General features: G+C 39.9%; 1 protein-coding gene across 5 annotated transcripts in view; it reads left to right on the top strand.

The window, feature by feature from the left end:
- Positions 1-12,446, top strand: part of UCHL5 (ubiquitin C-terminal hydrolase L5) — a 57,232-nt gene that overhangs the window by 10,010 nt on the left and 34,776 nt on the right. For all 5 annotated transcript variants that reach the window (XM_023737017.1, XM_023737016.1, XM_023737015.1 and 2 more), the window contains exons 2-3: positions 9,939-10,002; positions 11,419-11,524. In XM_023737017.1, the coding sequence (XP_023592785.1) occupies positions 9,939-10,002; positions 11,419-11,524 (170 nt within the window). The remainder of the gene's footprint in view (positions 1-9,938; positions 10,003-11,418; positions 11,525-12,446) is intronic.

Consider the following 12,446-nt stretch of genomic DNA (forward strand, 5'->3'; position numbering starts at 1 on the left):
CCATTGCTCCAAACTTGTAAGATATTGCCACCTAGCTGGCACTGTAACTGAGTTTTCAAAAGTTCATTCCACCATTATGTCAAGCCAGTTGCTTCATGGGGAACATGGTAAGACCAGTGAATTCCGTGTGCGTGGGCCCATTGCCAAACCTCATTTGCTGTGAAGTGAGTTCCTTAATCAGAAGCAGTGTTATGTGGAATAAGGTGTTCTTTGAGTCCACAGATGGTAATTTTGGCAGAAGCATTGCATGTTATTGTTTGGTGTCATCGAGTTGGTCTGACTTATAGTGCCACTGTGTACAGCAGAACAAAATGCTACCCAGTCCTGTGCCATCCTCAGTCGTTGCTGTGTTTCAGCCCGCTGTTGTAGACACTACGTCATTCCATCTCAGTGAGGGTCTTCTGTTTCGCTTACTCTCTACTTTACCATGTATGATGTCCTTTTCCAGGGACTGGTCCCTCCTTATAACATGTCCAAAGTATATGAGACAAAAATACCATGGCTTGGGTCAGGCACACCTTAGTCCTCAAAGGACGTCTTTGCTTTTTAACACTTTACAGAGGTCTTTTGCAGCAGAATTGCCCAGTGCAATACGTCATTTGATTTCTTGACTGCTGCTTCCATGGGCATTGATTGTGAATCCAAGTAAAATGAAATTTTTGACAACTTCAATATTTTCTCCATTTATCGTGATGTTATTTGTTGGTCCAGTTGTGAGGATTTTTTATGTTTTCTTTATGTTGAGGTGTAATCCATACTGAAGGCTGTAGTCTTTGATCTTCATCAGTAAGTGCTTCAAGTCCTCTTCACTTCTAGCAAGCAAGGATCTGTCATCTGTGTCTTGCATGTTGTTAATGAGTCTTCCTCCAGTCCTGATGCCCCACTCTTCATATAGTCCAGCTTCTCAGATTATTGGCTCAGCATACGGATTGGATGTACACTTTTCCTAGTTTTAAACTATGCGTTATTCCTTTGTTCTGTTCAGATGACTGCCTCTTCATCTACTATGTACAGATTCCTCATGGGCACTATTAAGCATTCTGGAATTCCTGTTCTTCACAATGTTATCTATAATTCATTGCACGTAGGAAAGGCAAATTTGTATCCAGTGTTAAGTGTTTATTCCAGGAAGAATAAAGTACTGTCCCTTCCATGATAGAAGCTGTCCAGTGTAATCAACAAGCAAGCAGGTAGCTGGCTGATCACCCTGAGGAATATTGCCATGTCAGAGACTCACTGTTGATCTCTGCTGCTGGTGGATTGGACACTCAACAGTGGCTATAGCCAGGTTGCCCTTGGTGAGTAGAAATTCATGTTTCTGAGTCCATGCATAACCTCTATTCCTGCTACCATTGCCGCTTTGTTCATGGGCCCATTGGGCAGTGACAGGAGTGGCTGGGAAAAGAGACTGACTGGTATCCACAGAATTGATTATCCTATCTACTTGATTTATTAGTATCCCCCTCTGCTGAGGTCACCCTTTGGTGATCATTCACATGGACACAAACATTCTCCCACTTTTGCCCATTCAGAGAATTTTGTCCACATATTTCTTCCCCGTACCTTCTTGTCACCAATTTTCCAATCATGTTCCACCTAAGTCCCGGACCATGCAGTCAAACCAATGGCCACAGCCCATAATTCAGAATGCATTTGCACATTTGGCCATTTATCCTTCGAAGCAAAATGCACCAGCAGGTACACTGCTAGAAGTTCTGCCCACTGGCAAGATTTCTGTTCACCCCTGTCCTTCAGTGATATTTCAGAAAGGGACTACAGCGCTGCAGCTGTCTGCTTTCAGGTGGTGCTTGCATATCATGCAGTACCATCTGTGAACTAGGCCTGAGTTCTTGTCTTTAGTCAACTGATTGTAGGAAACTTCTAATGTGGCCATAGGTGCAGGCTGGGACAGAGAAGGTAATGTAGCAGGAGTAGGGACCTGGGCATTTGGGTCACTTCCTCGTTGTAACTTACTTGTTCAAGCCTAATCTTGTGTATGTCGCTTCCCTTTGCTGGTGGAGTGCTGCTGTGTATGCCCACCTTTATGGCTTGTTGAGTGAAACAACACCTGGTTTATGGATGGGTAGCTCAGATTGCATGATAACTTGGTGGCTAAACTTTCAGTTTCCACTGAGGCCCAGTAGCAATCCAAAAGCTCTTTCTCAAAAGGAGAGTCATTATCCACAGAGGATCTTTGCTGTGATTCACCAGTTAGGGGCCTCCCAAGCATCTCTCTCTGCCACTGCCACTTCAAGCACTATTGGATCAGCTGGATCATATGGCCCAAATTGCAGAGCAGCTTGTACAGCAGCCTGTACCTGTTGTAAAACTGCCTGTTCTGAGCCTCACCTAAAACTTACAGCTTTTTAGGTCACTCAGTAAATGGGCCAAAGTAGCACATGCACATGAGGAATATGTTGCCTCTAAAATCTAGAGTCCTAGTAAGCATTGTGCTGCCTTTTTGTTTGTAGGAGGTGCCAAATGCAACAACTTATCCTTCACCTTAGATGGGATATCTCAACATGCCCCATAGTACTGGACTACTAGATATTTCACTGAGGTAGAAGGCCCTTGAATTTTTGTCAGATTTATTTCCTACCCTCTGACGTGCAGATCTCTTACCAATAGATCTAGAGTAGTTGCTACTCCTTGCTCACTAAGTCCAATCAGCATAATGCCGGCAATGTAAACTGTGTCACATCTTGTGAAGGTAAAGCTGATCAAGGTTCCTGCAGACTAAATTATGACATAAAGCTGGTGAGTTGATATACCCCTAAGGTAGGACAGTGAACGTGTATTGCTGGTCTTATCAGCTGAAAGCAAACTGCTTCTAGTGGTTTTTACTAACAGGTATTCAGAAAAAAGCATTTGCCAGATCAGTAGCTGCATACCTGGTACCAGAAGATGTGTTAATTTACTCTAGCAGTGAAACCATATCTGGAACAGCAGCTGCAATTAGAGTCACCACTTGGTTAAGTTTAAACTAATCCACTCTTATTCTTCAAGATCCATCTGTTTTCTGCACAAGCCAAGTAGGTGAATTGAATGGGGATGTGGTGGGAATCACCACCCCTGCATCCTTTAAGTCCCTGATGGTGGCACTAATATCTGCAATCCCTCCAGGAATGTGGTATTGTTTTTGGTTTACTACTTTTCCCATGTAGAGGCAATTCTAGTGTCTCTCACATGGTCTTTCCTACTATAATACCCGTCATTCTACAGGTCAGGCAACCAATGTGAGGATTCTTCCAGTTGTTGAGTATATCTATTCTAGTTATGCATTCTGGAACTGTGAGGAAATAACTACAGGATGGGTTCGGGAACCCACTGGTCCCACTGTGAGATGAGTTTGAGCTAAAACTTCATTAATCACCAGAACTCCATAAGACCCTACTCTGACTGGTGGGCCACTGTGACGTTTGGATCTCCCAGAAATAGTGTCAGTTCAGAGTCAACGTCCAGTAATCTTCTAAAAGTCTGATTATTTATTTTTCCTCAGTTCACAGTCACCCTTGTAAAAGGCTGTAGATCCTTTGGGAAAGGCTGGAAGAAAGATTAACAGTATAGATTTCTGGCAGTGTAACAGGGTCCTTCCTCAAGGGTACCTGGCCTCTGCTTCATTCAAGACGTTGTGGGTCTATAAACTGGCTCAAGTCTGGGAATTAATTAAAGGGCCGTGACTCTCCGTTTTGGTGATTCAAGTTAGACTTCCTTTCACTTGACTTAGAACTCTTTTGCTTATACAGATAAAGTAAGAATTTAGTAGACTTCTCGTCTATTTCTTTTCTAGGGACAGTAGAAAAGAACTAGCCAATGCCATAGGTCATTGTGAGTCAGACTATTCTGATTACTGCTTTGATTCCACTGTCGTTTATGGTAACCATGCCCACCTTGTGCCACCAGTTAGCTTCTCACCATGGGATCCATTTATCCTCGTTGCATTTAAGGATCCCGGTTCAGTGGAAGCAGTTTGTACTATAATTTCTGACCTACAGAGAAGAGTGACTTCAGAGTTCTTCAAGGATGCTGGGGCTCCCCTCACAAGTTTGTTTCTTATAGTCATGGTGAAAGGTACGTCCTCTGGACCCTCCTGGAATGGGTGATCAGATTTTACATGGTAAATCCACTCTAATATTCCTATCTCCTTAACCTTTGGGTACCTTCTTCTACAGTATCCAAGGCAGTTCTGGCAGGTCAGCTTTATTTTGGTCCATGTTTCAGCCAACCAACCAACCAAACTGTTAGAGCCCTTTCTAAGTCCTTGAGCTACAACATTGAATCCAGAATCAGCTTACTGGGCCCCTATCAGTAAATTCGTCCTGATCCAACTTTATATTCCTTCCAGCTTACAGTCTGGATTACGGACTAAGTCCATTCCTAAGTCTGTCGTTAAGTCGAATTTGCACATAAATTGGAACAGGTATCGTTTCAATCTAATGTAAACTAGTCAAATATTTGTCTTAAAATATATAGTGTACGTTTCTGTGCATAAAAATCGTTAAATAAATACTTCTAAATACACTAAAACATGTTTAACATAGTAATACAGTAATGATAATAATAATGTTTTGATGCATGTCACAAAGTAGCACCCGTTTCTTATTATGAACCATGGTATGTACCTCAAATTTTTAATATAATAGGCTTTACGAGGGTTGGTTTGTAATTACGGATTGCACATAAGTCGGACGTTCGTAACCCTTACTATCCATCCCCATGTGTATTTCCTGATTTCTGTCTATGTAAATAGGAAAAAATCATGCAGTTCTTTTGGAGTATACTGCACCTCCTCATGGGTCACACTTTGTATCTCACCTTTCAGGACTTGTTGCAATTTCATTTTAATTATAGGTCAGCAAGCAAAGAGGAGTAGGTCCTGAGGAGAATCAGCCATGTCTTGCAAGTGTGTTTTCCTCAGGGGAGGCCCTTACAGGCAGGCTCTTCAGGGAAAGCACAGTAACCTCTTCAGATGGTGGAAGAGCTGCTTTCAACTGACGAAGAAGACAGCAGAATTTAAGGGTATCAGTGTTGCCATCTTCATCAGGATCTGTCCAAACCCAAAAACTCATTGCTCTCCAGTTGATTTTGACTCATAGAAGCCTAATAGGACAGAGTAAAACTGTTCCATAGGGTTTCTAAGACTGGAATCTTTACAGAAGCCAACTGTTGCATCTTTCTCTCATGGAGCAGCTGGGGGGTTCAAACTTCCAGCCTTTCGGTTAGCAACTGAGTGCTTAATTACTACACCACCAACGTACCTTGTTTATTTTAGAGCAGATATAGAAACTTAGGTCATTTATGTGGTGCTTGAGCTGAGAATCTGAAACCCTGAACTTAACTGTTTTCTTTCTCCACTTTCTCTAGTGCAGTTAGGAGCAACCAACCAATGTCAGCTGTACTTGTTAGTTTGACAGAAATGTTCTAAAGTACCAAATACATAGTCACCCAGAACCTTGTCTCATCGGTATTTGACTCTCCCACTCCTGTTGCTATAGAGTCGATTCCGACTCTTAACGACCCTATAGGACAGAGTAGAGCTGCTGCATAGGGTTTTCAAGGCTGTAAATCTTTATGGAAGCAGACTGCCACATCTTTCTCCTGCGGAGCAGCTGGTGGATTTGAACTGCCAACCTTTTGGTTCGCAGGTGAGAGCTTTAACCACTGTGCCACCGGGGATCTTAGTATTTGATTACGAGTGTCTGATGGTGATATTTTGTGTATCTTTATTACTACATCACACCATGGACTCACAGTGTCCTTTAATCAGCTGTGATAACCTGTTCCAGAAACCCCAGAACCAATTCAGAAAACATAACTTAAGATTCTGTTCCTCTCAAACCACTTGTGGTATAAAATCTGTATCAGTTAGGGTTCTCCAGAGAAACAGAATCAGTAGCAGATAAATGCTCGCACACACACGTATCAAGAAATTTATTTTAAGGAATTGACTCACATGATTATGGGGACTGGAAAGTGTGAAATTTGTGGGGCAGGTCAGCAGGTGGTAATCTTTTTTAATTTTTACTTAAAGTAAGTGATTGTACATGTTAATCACAACTACAAAATGCCTTCACAGCAATACCTAGGTAATGTTTGATTAAAAAGCTGGGTATTTTATCGCATGATGGAATTTTGCAAAACCAAAGACTTATTCATTGGAAATACCTTTTTTCAATAAAATAAATAGTGACTGTACATGTGGACCTCACCAGATAGACTACACAGGAATCACACTGACTACATCTGTGGAAAGAAACAATGGAAAAGCTTAATATCGCCAGTCAGAACAAGGCTGGGGGCCGACTGACTGCAGAACAGACCATCAGTTGCTCATATGAAAGTTAAACTTGAAGCTGAAGAAAATTAAAACAAGTCCATAAGAGCCCAAAGTGCAATCTTGAGTATATCCCACCTGAATTTAGAGACTATCTCAAGAGTAGATTGGACTTATTTGAACACTAATGACTGAAGAGCAGACTAGTTGTGAGATGATGTCGAGGACATCATAACATGAAGAAAGCAAGAGGTCATTAAAAAGACAGGAAAGAAAGAAAAGACCAAAATGGATATCAGAAGAGACCCTGAAACTTGTTCTTGAATGTAGAGTTGCTAAAGTGAAAGGCAGAAATGATGAAGTAAAAGAGCTGAACAGAAGATTTCAAAGGGTAGCTTGAGAAGACGAAGTAAAGTATTACAATGAAATGTACAAAGACCTGGAGTTAGAAAACCAGAAAGGAAGAACACGCTCAGCATTTCTCAAGTTGAAAAAACTGGAGGAAAAAAAAAAAAAAATTCAAGCCTCAAGTTGCAATATTAAAGAATTCTATGGACAGAAACATTGAACAATGCAGAAATCATCAAAAGAAGATGGAAGTAATACACACAGTCACTGTACCAAAAAGAATTGGTTGACGTTCAGCCATTTCAGAAGGTAGCATCTGATCAAGAACCGATGGTACTGGAGGAAGAAGTCCAAGCTGCACTGAAGGCATTAGCAAAAGCAAGGCTCCAGGTATTGATGGAATACCATTTGAGATGTTTCAACAAACATGCAGCGCTGGAGATGCTTGCTTGTCTATGCAGAGAAATTTGGAAGACAGCTACCTGGCCAGCTGACTGGCAGAGATACATATTCATGCCCATTCCAAAGGTGATCCAACAGTGGAGATTAGCAAACAATATCATTAATATCACATGCAAGTAAAATTGTCCTGAAAAATAATTCAAAAGTGGTTGCAGCAGTACATCGACAGTGAGCTGCCAGAAATTCGGATTCAGAAGAGGACGTGGAACGAGGAATATCATTGCAGATGTCAGATGGATCTTGGTTGAAAGCAGAGAACACCAGAAAGGTGTTTACCTGTGTTTTACTGACTATGCATTGACATTCAACTGTGTGGATCAGAACAAATTATGGATAACATTGTGAAGGATGGGGGTTTCAGAAAATTAATTGTGCTCATGCTGAACCTGTATGTAGACCAGGAGGCAGTTGTTCGAACAGAACAAGGAGATACAGTTGCATGGTTTAAAATCAGGAAAGATGTGGCCAGGATTGTATCTTTTCGCCATACGTATTCAATCTGTATGCTGAGCAAATAATCCAAGATGTTGGACTATATGAAGAAGAACATGGCATCAGAATTGGAGTAAGACTGATTAACAACCAGCAATATGCAGATGACACACCCCTGTGTGCTAAAGTGAAGAGGACTTAAGCACTTAATGAGGAAGATTAAAGCTACAGCCTTCAGTACGGATTACACCTTAACAGAGAGAAAACAAAAGTCCTCACAGCTGGACCAGTGAACAACATCATGATAAATGGAGAAAAGATTAAAGTTGTCAAGAATTTTTATTTTACTTGAATCTAAAATCAACGCCCATGGAAGCAGCAGTCAAGAAATAAACCGATGTATTGCACTGGGCAAATCTGCTGCAAAAGACCTCTTTAAAGGGTTAAAAAGCAAAAATGTCACTTTCAAGACTAAGGTGTGCCTGACCCAAGCCATGATATTTCCAGTTGCCTCATATGCATAGAAGCCTTGGTGGCGTAGTGGTTAAGAGCTATGGCTGGTAACCAAAAGGTCGGCAGTTCAAATCCACCAGGCGCTCCTTGGAAACTCTATGGGGCAGTTCTGTCCTTTAGGGTCCTTTAGGGTTGCTATGAGTCAGAATCGACTTGACAGCAACGGGTTTGGTGTTTTTTGTTTTTTTTTTAATATGCATGCGAGTACTGAAACATGAATGAGGAAGACCAAAGAAGAATTGATGCCTTTCAGTTATGGTGTTGGTGAAGAATATTGAATATACCATGGAATGTCTGAAGAATGAACAAATCTTTCTTGAAAGAAGTATAGCCAGAATGCTCCTTCGACACAAGGATGGCGAGACTACTTCTCACATACTTTGGGCATATTACCAGGGGGGACCAATCTCTAGAGAGGGACATCATACTTGGTAAAGTAGAGGGTCAGCGATAAAAAGAAGACCCTCAACAAGATGGATTGACAAAGTGGCTGCAACAGTGGGCTCAAACATAGTGATTGTAAGGATGGTGAGGACCGGGTAGTATTTTGTTCTGTTGTATGTAGGGTTGCTATGAGTCAGAACCGACTGGACGGCACCTAACAACAACAACATACCCTAATCAAGTTGACTTACAAAATTATCCAGCACATTAGGTATAGTGGATTTTGGCAAGTCGCTTAATATCCCTAACCCTGCCTTTTCCATAAAATAGCTGCCTTGGAGAGATTAGAGAAAATTCATTTAAAGCACTTCACACATAGAAGGCTCTGGTAAACATAACTTTTGTTTGCCTTGTGATAATACTGGCTAACATTGAGTGAATGCTTAGAGTATGCCAGGCACTATATTAAGTGTATCTTATGCATTATTTCATTTACTCCTCATCACATCCCTATGATCTAGGAAACAGATTAAATGGTATACAGCTAGTAAATGGAGGAGCCAGAATTTGAACCTTGGCAGTTTGGAGACCATGCTCTTAACCACTACACCATTAGTATGATACTACTAGAGCAGGATTTCTCAACCTCAGCATTATTGACATTTTTGGCCAGATATTCTTTTTTGATAGTGGCTGTCCTTTGCACTGTAGGATGTTTAATGGCCTCCCTCGTCTCTACCCCTAGATGCTGGTAGCAACCCCACCCCTCCTGCCCATAACCCTGTTGCTGTCAAGTCGATTCCAACTCACAACAACCCTATAGGACAGAATAGAGCTGCCCCATCGGGTTTCCAAGGAGCAGCTGGTGGATTTGAACTGCCAACCTTTTGGTTAGCGGCCAAGCTCTTAACCACTATGCCACCAGGGCTACCCTTTCCCCTCATAGAGACAATAAAAAAATGTGTCCAGGAAACATTGCCAAATGTACCCTGGTTGAGAACAACTATCCTAGAGGTAGATTTCATTTTGGGGCAGGGTGAGGGAAGTCACTATGAAGTAGATGGAAGTAAAGATTTGGAATTTTAAGAAAAGGATCAGAACTAAAGATAGAATTTAAAAGTCATTGTTAAGTAGTAATTGTTTGCTTTCTCAGGGGGGAAAAGGTGAAAAAAAGTTTATTATAGTAAGAAAAAAAGAAGACCAAGGGCACAGTGGGCAAAACTAACAGTTGAGGGAAAAAGTGAATGAATAGAAGCCAGAGAGAGAGAAGCTGAGTCACAAGGTGGTGACTCAATGCACATAACCACTTGGATTTTTTTTTTTTTAATAAAAGTAATACACTGTATATAATTAGGAACTGTTAAAGAAATTAATAGAATTTGTAAGCTTTATCAGCTTTTACCATTTAATTTGTTATGTCTTTCTGCCCCCAAATGTACATTTGTTTTAGTAGCTATTTTATTAAATGGTGAAGGAAAAAAAATGAATGATCTTGTTTTCTGAAGAAAATAATTTCTAATTTTAGGTTGCCGAGGAGCCCAAGTAGAAGAAATATGGAGTTTGGAGCCTGAGAATTTTGAAAAATTAAAGTAAGTATAATTTTGGTATGTTAAAAATAATAATATATCTATATTTTAGCAAACTTAAAGGATCATCAGATTTGTCTGTTTATTTGGGTTACTCTAAGTTCAACTTATTATTTCCTTTAAGTTTTTTTTTTTTCAATCCCCTGAGATAGGTATTATCTGCATTTTATAACCAAGAACCTGAATAAATAATTTGTATAGGATTCAAACCTAAGTGTCTGTAATATCATATTCACAAAATACCAGTTGGTTGATTTTTCACAAAATTCATTCGTAGATTAGTAGTGCTAGAACATGGAACACATTTTAACGTAAAAAATATGAATAATAGGTCAGTTTACAAATTAGATTTAATAGATAATGTATAATAATAGTAATACAGAAATTGCCTACATATTATCATATTGCTTCTTGGGGAAGTTACATTCCAATTTTAAAATGTGAATGACAGGAAGTACCTTCCTCTTCTCCCATCTTTCTGACCAGAGTCACCTCTCTGAGCCTTCTCCTTACTCCCACCTCCCCTTATCCCCAGCGTTGACCTTGTATCTGCATATATTCAGGAGGAGGGCTAGTATAGTTTTCATTGGTGGGAGAGTTCTTGGAATCTTGGAATGGGGACAAGGAATAGGCTTTGAAAAGAAAAAATGTGGACTATAGGGACATGCTTAGTCTTTTCAATAGCAAGAAGGGGATAGTTGGCTTCCGTCATCTTCCTCATCTCCGCAAAATGGGGGATCATTTTAGATAGAATAAAAGATTGTTTCTGACTAAGTGATCAGGGAAAGTTGATTAAAGAGACATCATTTGAGTTGTTTCCTAAAAAGATAAGAAAGATTTTTGCTAAGTGGAATTGTGAAAGACAGCCTGGAGGATATCCTAAAGTAGTAATTTAATTTTTTGTAGGCAACAACAGTTCCTTTAGGAAAGGGAGTGACTTCATTGTGTCTGAGGTGAGAGCATCTGTTCATACTGTAGCTTGAGGATTGTTCATGAGTCCAATGATTATATGAAGGTGGCTCCCTGTATTTAATAATATATATGCTATCAGCCATTTATCTATAAACATCCTTTGTGAACTTTATCCATATATCATAGATTTCAATCTAGGGTTAATAACTTTATAGTTTTACTATGTTTTTTTTTTCTATTTTTAAGTGAGGTGATATAATTTAGAAATGAATAATCCGTTAAACCTTTCATTATAATTCTATATTAACTAATATAATTTTAAGTGTTATTAACCTTTTAGGCAACATTCTAGTGACTATAAATGGCAATAGTGATCTTTTGAAATTTTCTCATATTTACTTAATTTGTCATTACATGTGTTAAGTAGGGGACTGAAATTTAATATATTGACAATGTGTCATAAAAGAAGCAGGGTTTGGTATCATTAATTTGTATTTTATTTTGTAGGCCAGTTCATGGGTTAATTTTTCTTTTCAAGTGGCAGCCAGGAGAAGAACCAGCAGGCTCTGTGGTTCAGGACTCCAGACTTGACACAATATTTTTTGCCAAGCAGGTATGGTCCCTGGATACCCTGAAAAGTCTCAAAGCAACTCTTTTTATATACAGGACTCTGTTCTACCTGTGTGCCTCTAGTGTAGCTGTTCTCACACTTGACCTCAGGACCCCTTTACACTTTTAAAAATGATTGAGATCGTCAAAGAGCTTTTGCTTATTTGGATTATATCCATTGATATTTCCCATATTATACATTAAAACAGAGAAATTTGAAAAATACTAATAAATTTAAAAAGAACAGCAGTAAACTCATTAAATGTTAACCTAGTAGCTTTTTATGGAAGAGGAAGAGGACTTGAAGCACTTACTGATGAAGATCAAAGACCACAGCCTTCAGTATGGATTACACCTCAACATAAAGAAAACAAACATCTTTACAACTGGACCAATAAGCAACATCATGATAAACGGAGAAAAGATGGAAGTTGTGAAGGATTTCATTTTATTTGGATCCACAGTCAACACTCATGGAAACAGCAGTCAAGAAATCAAAAGACGCGTTGCATTGGGCAAATCTGCTGCAAAAGACCTCTTTAAAGTGTTGAAAAGCAAAGATGTCACTTTGAAGACTCGGGTGCACCTGACCCAAGCCGTGGTATTTTCATCTGCACCATATGCGTGCGAAAGCTGGACAATGAATAAGGAAGACTGAAGAATTGATGCCTTTGAATTGTGGTGTTGGTGAAGAATACTGAATACACCATGGACTGCCAAAAGAATGAACAAATCTGTCTTGGAAGAAGTACAACCAGAATGCCCCTTAGAAGGAAGGATGGCGAGACTACGTCTCACATACTTTGGACATGTTGTCAGAAGGGATCAGTTCCTGGAGAAGGACATCATGCTTGGTAAAGTAGAGGGTCAGCGAAAAAGAGGAAGACCCTCAACAAGATGGATTGGCACAGTGGCTGCAGCGATGG

This window comes from Trichechus manatus, unplaced genomic scaffold, assembly GCF_000243295.1.
Source record: "Trichechus manatus latirostris isolate Lorelei unplaced genomic scaffold, TriManLat1.0 scaffold00095, whole genome shotgun sequence".
Taxonomy (NCBI): Eukaryota; Metazoa; Chordata; class Mammalia; order Sirenia; family Trichechidae; genus Trichechus; species Trichechus manatus.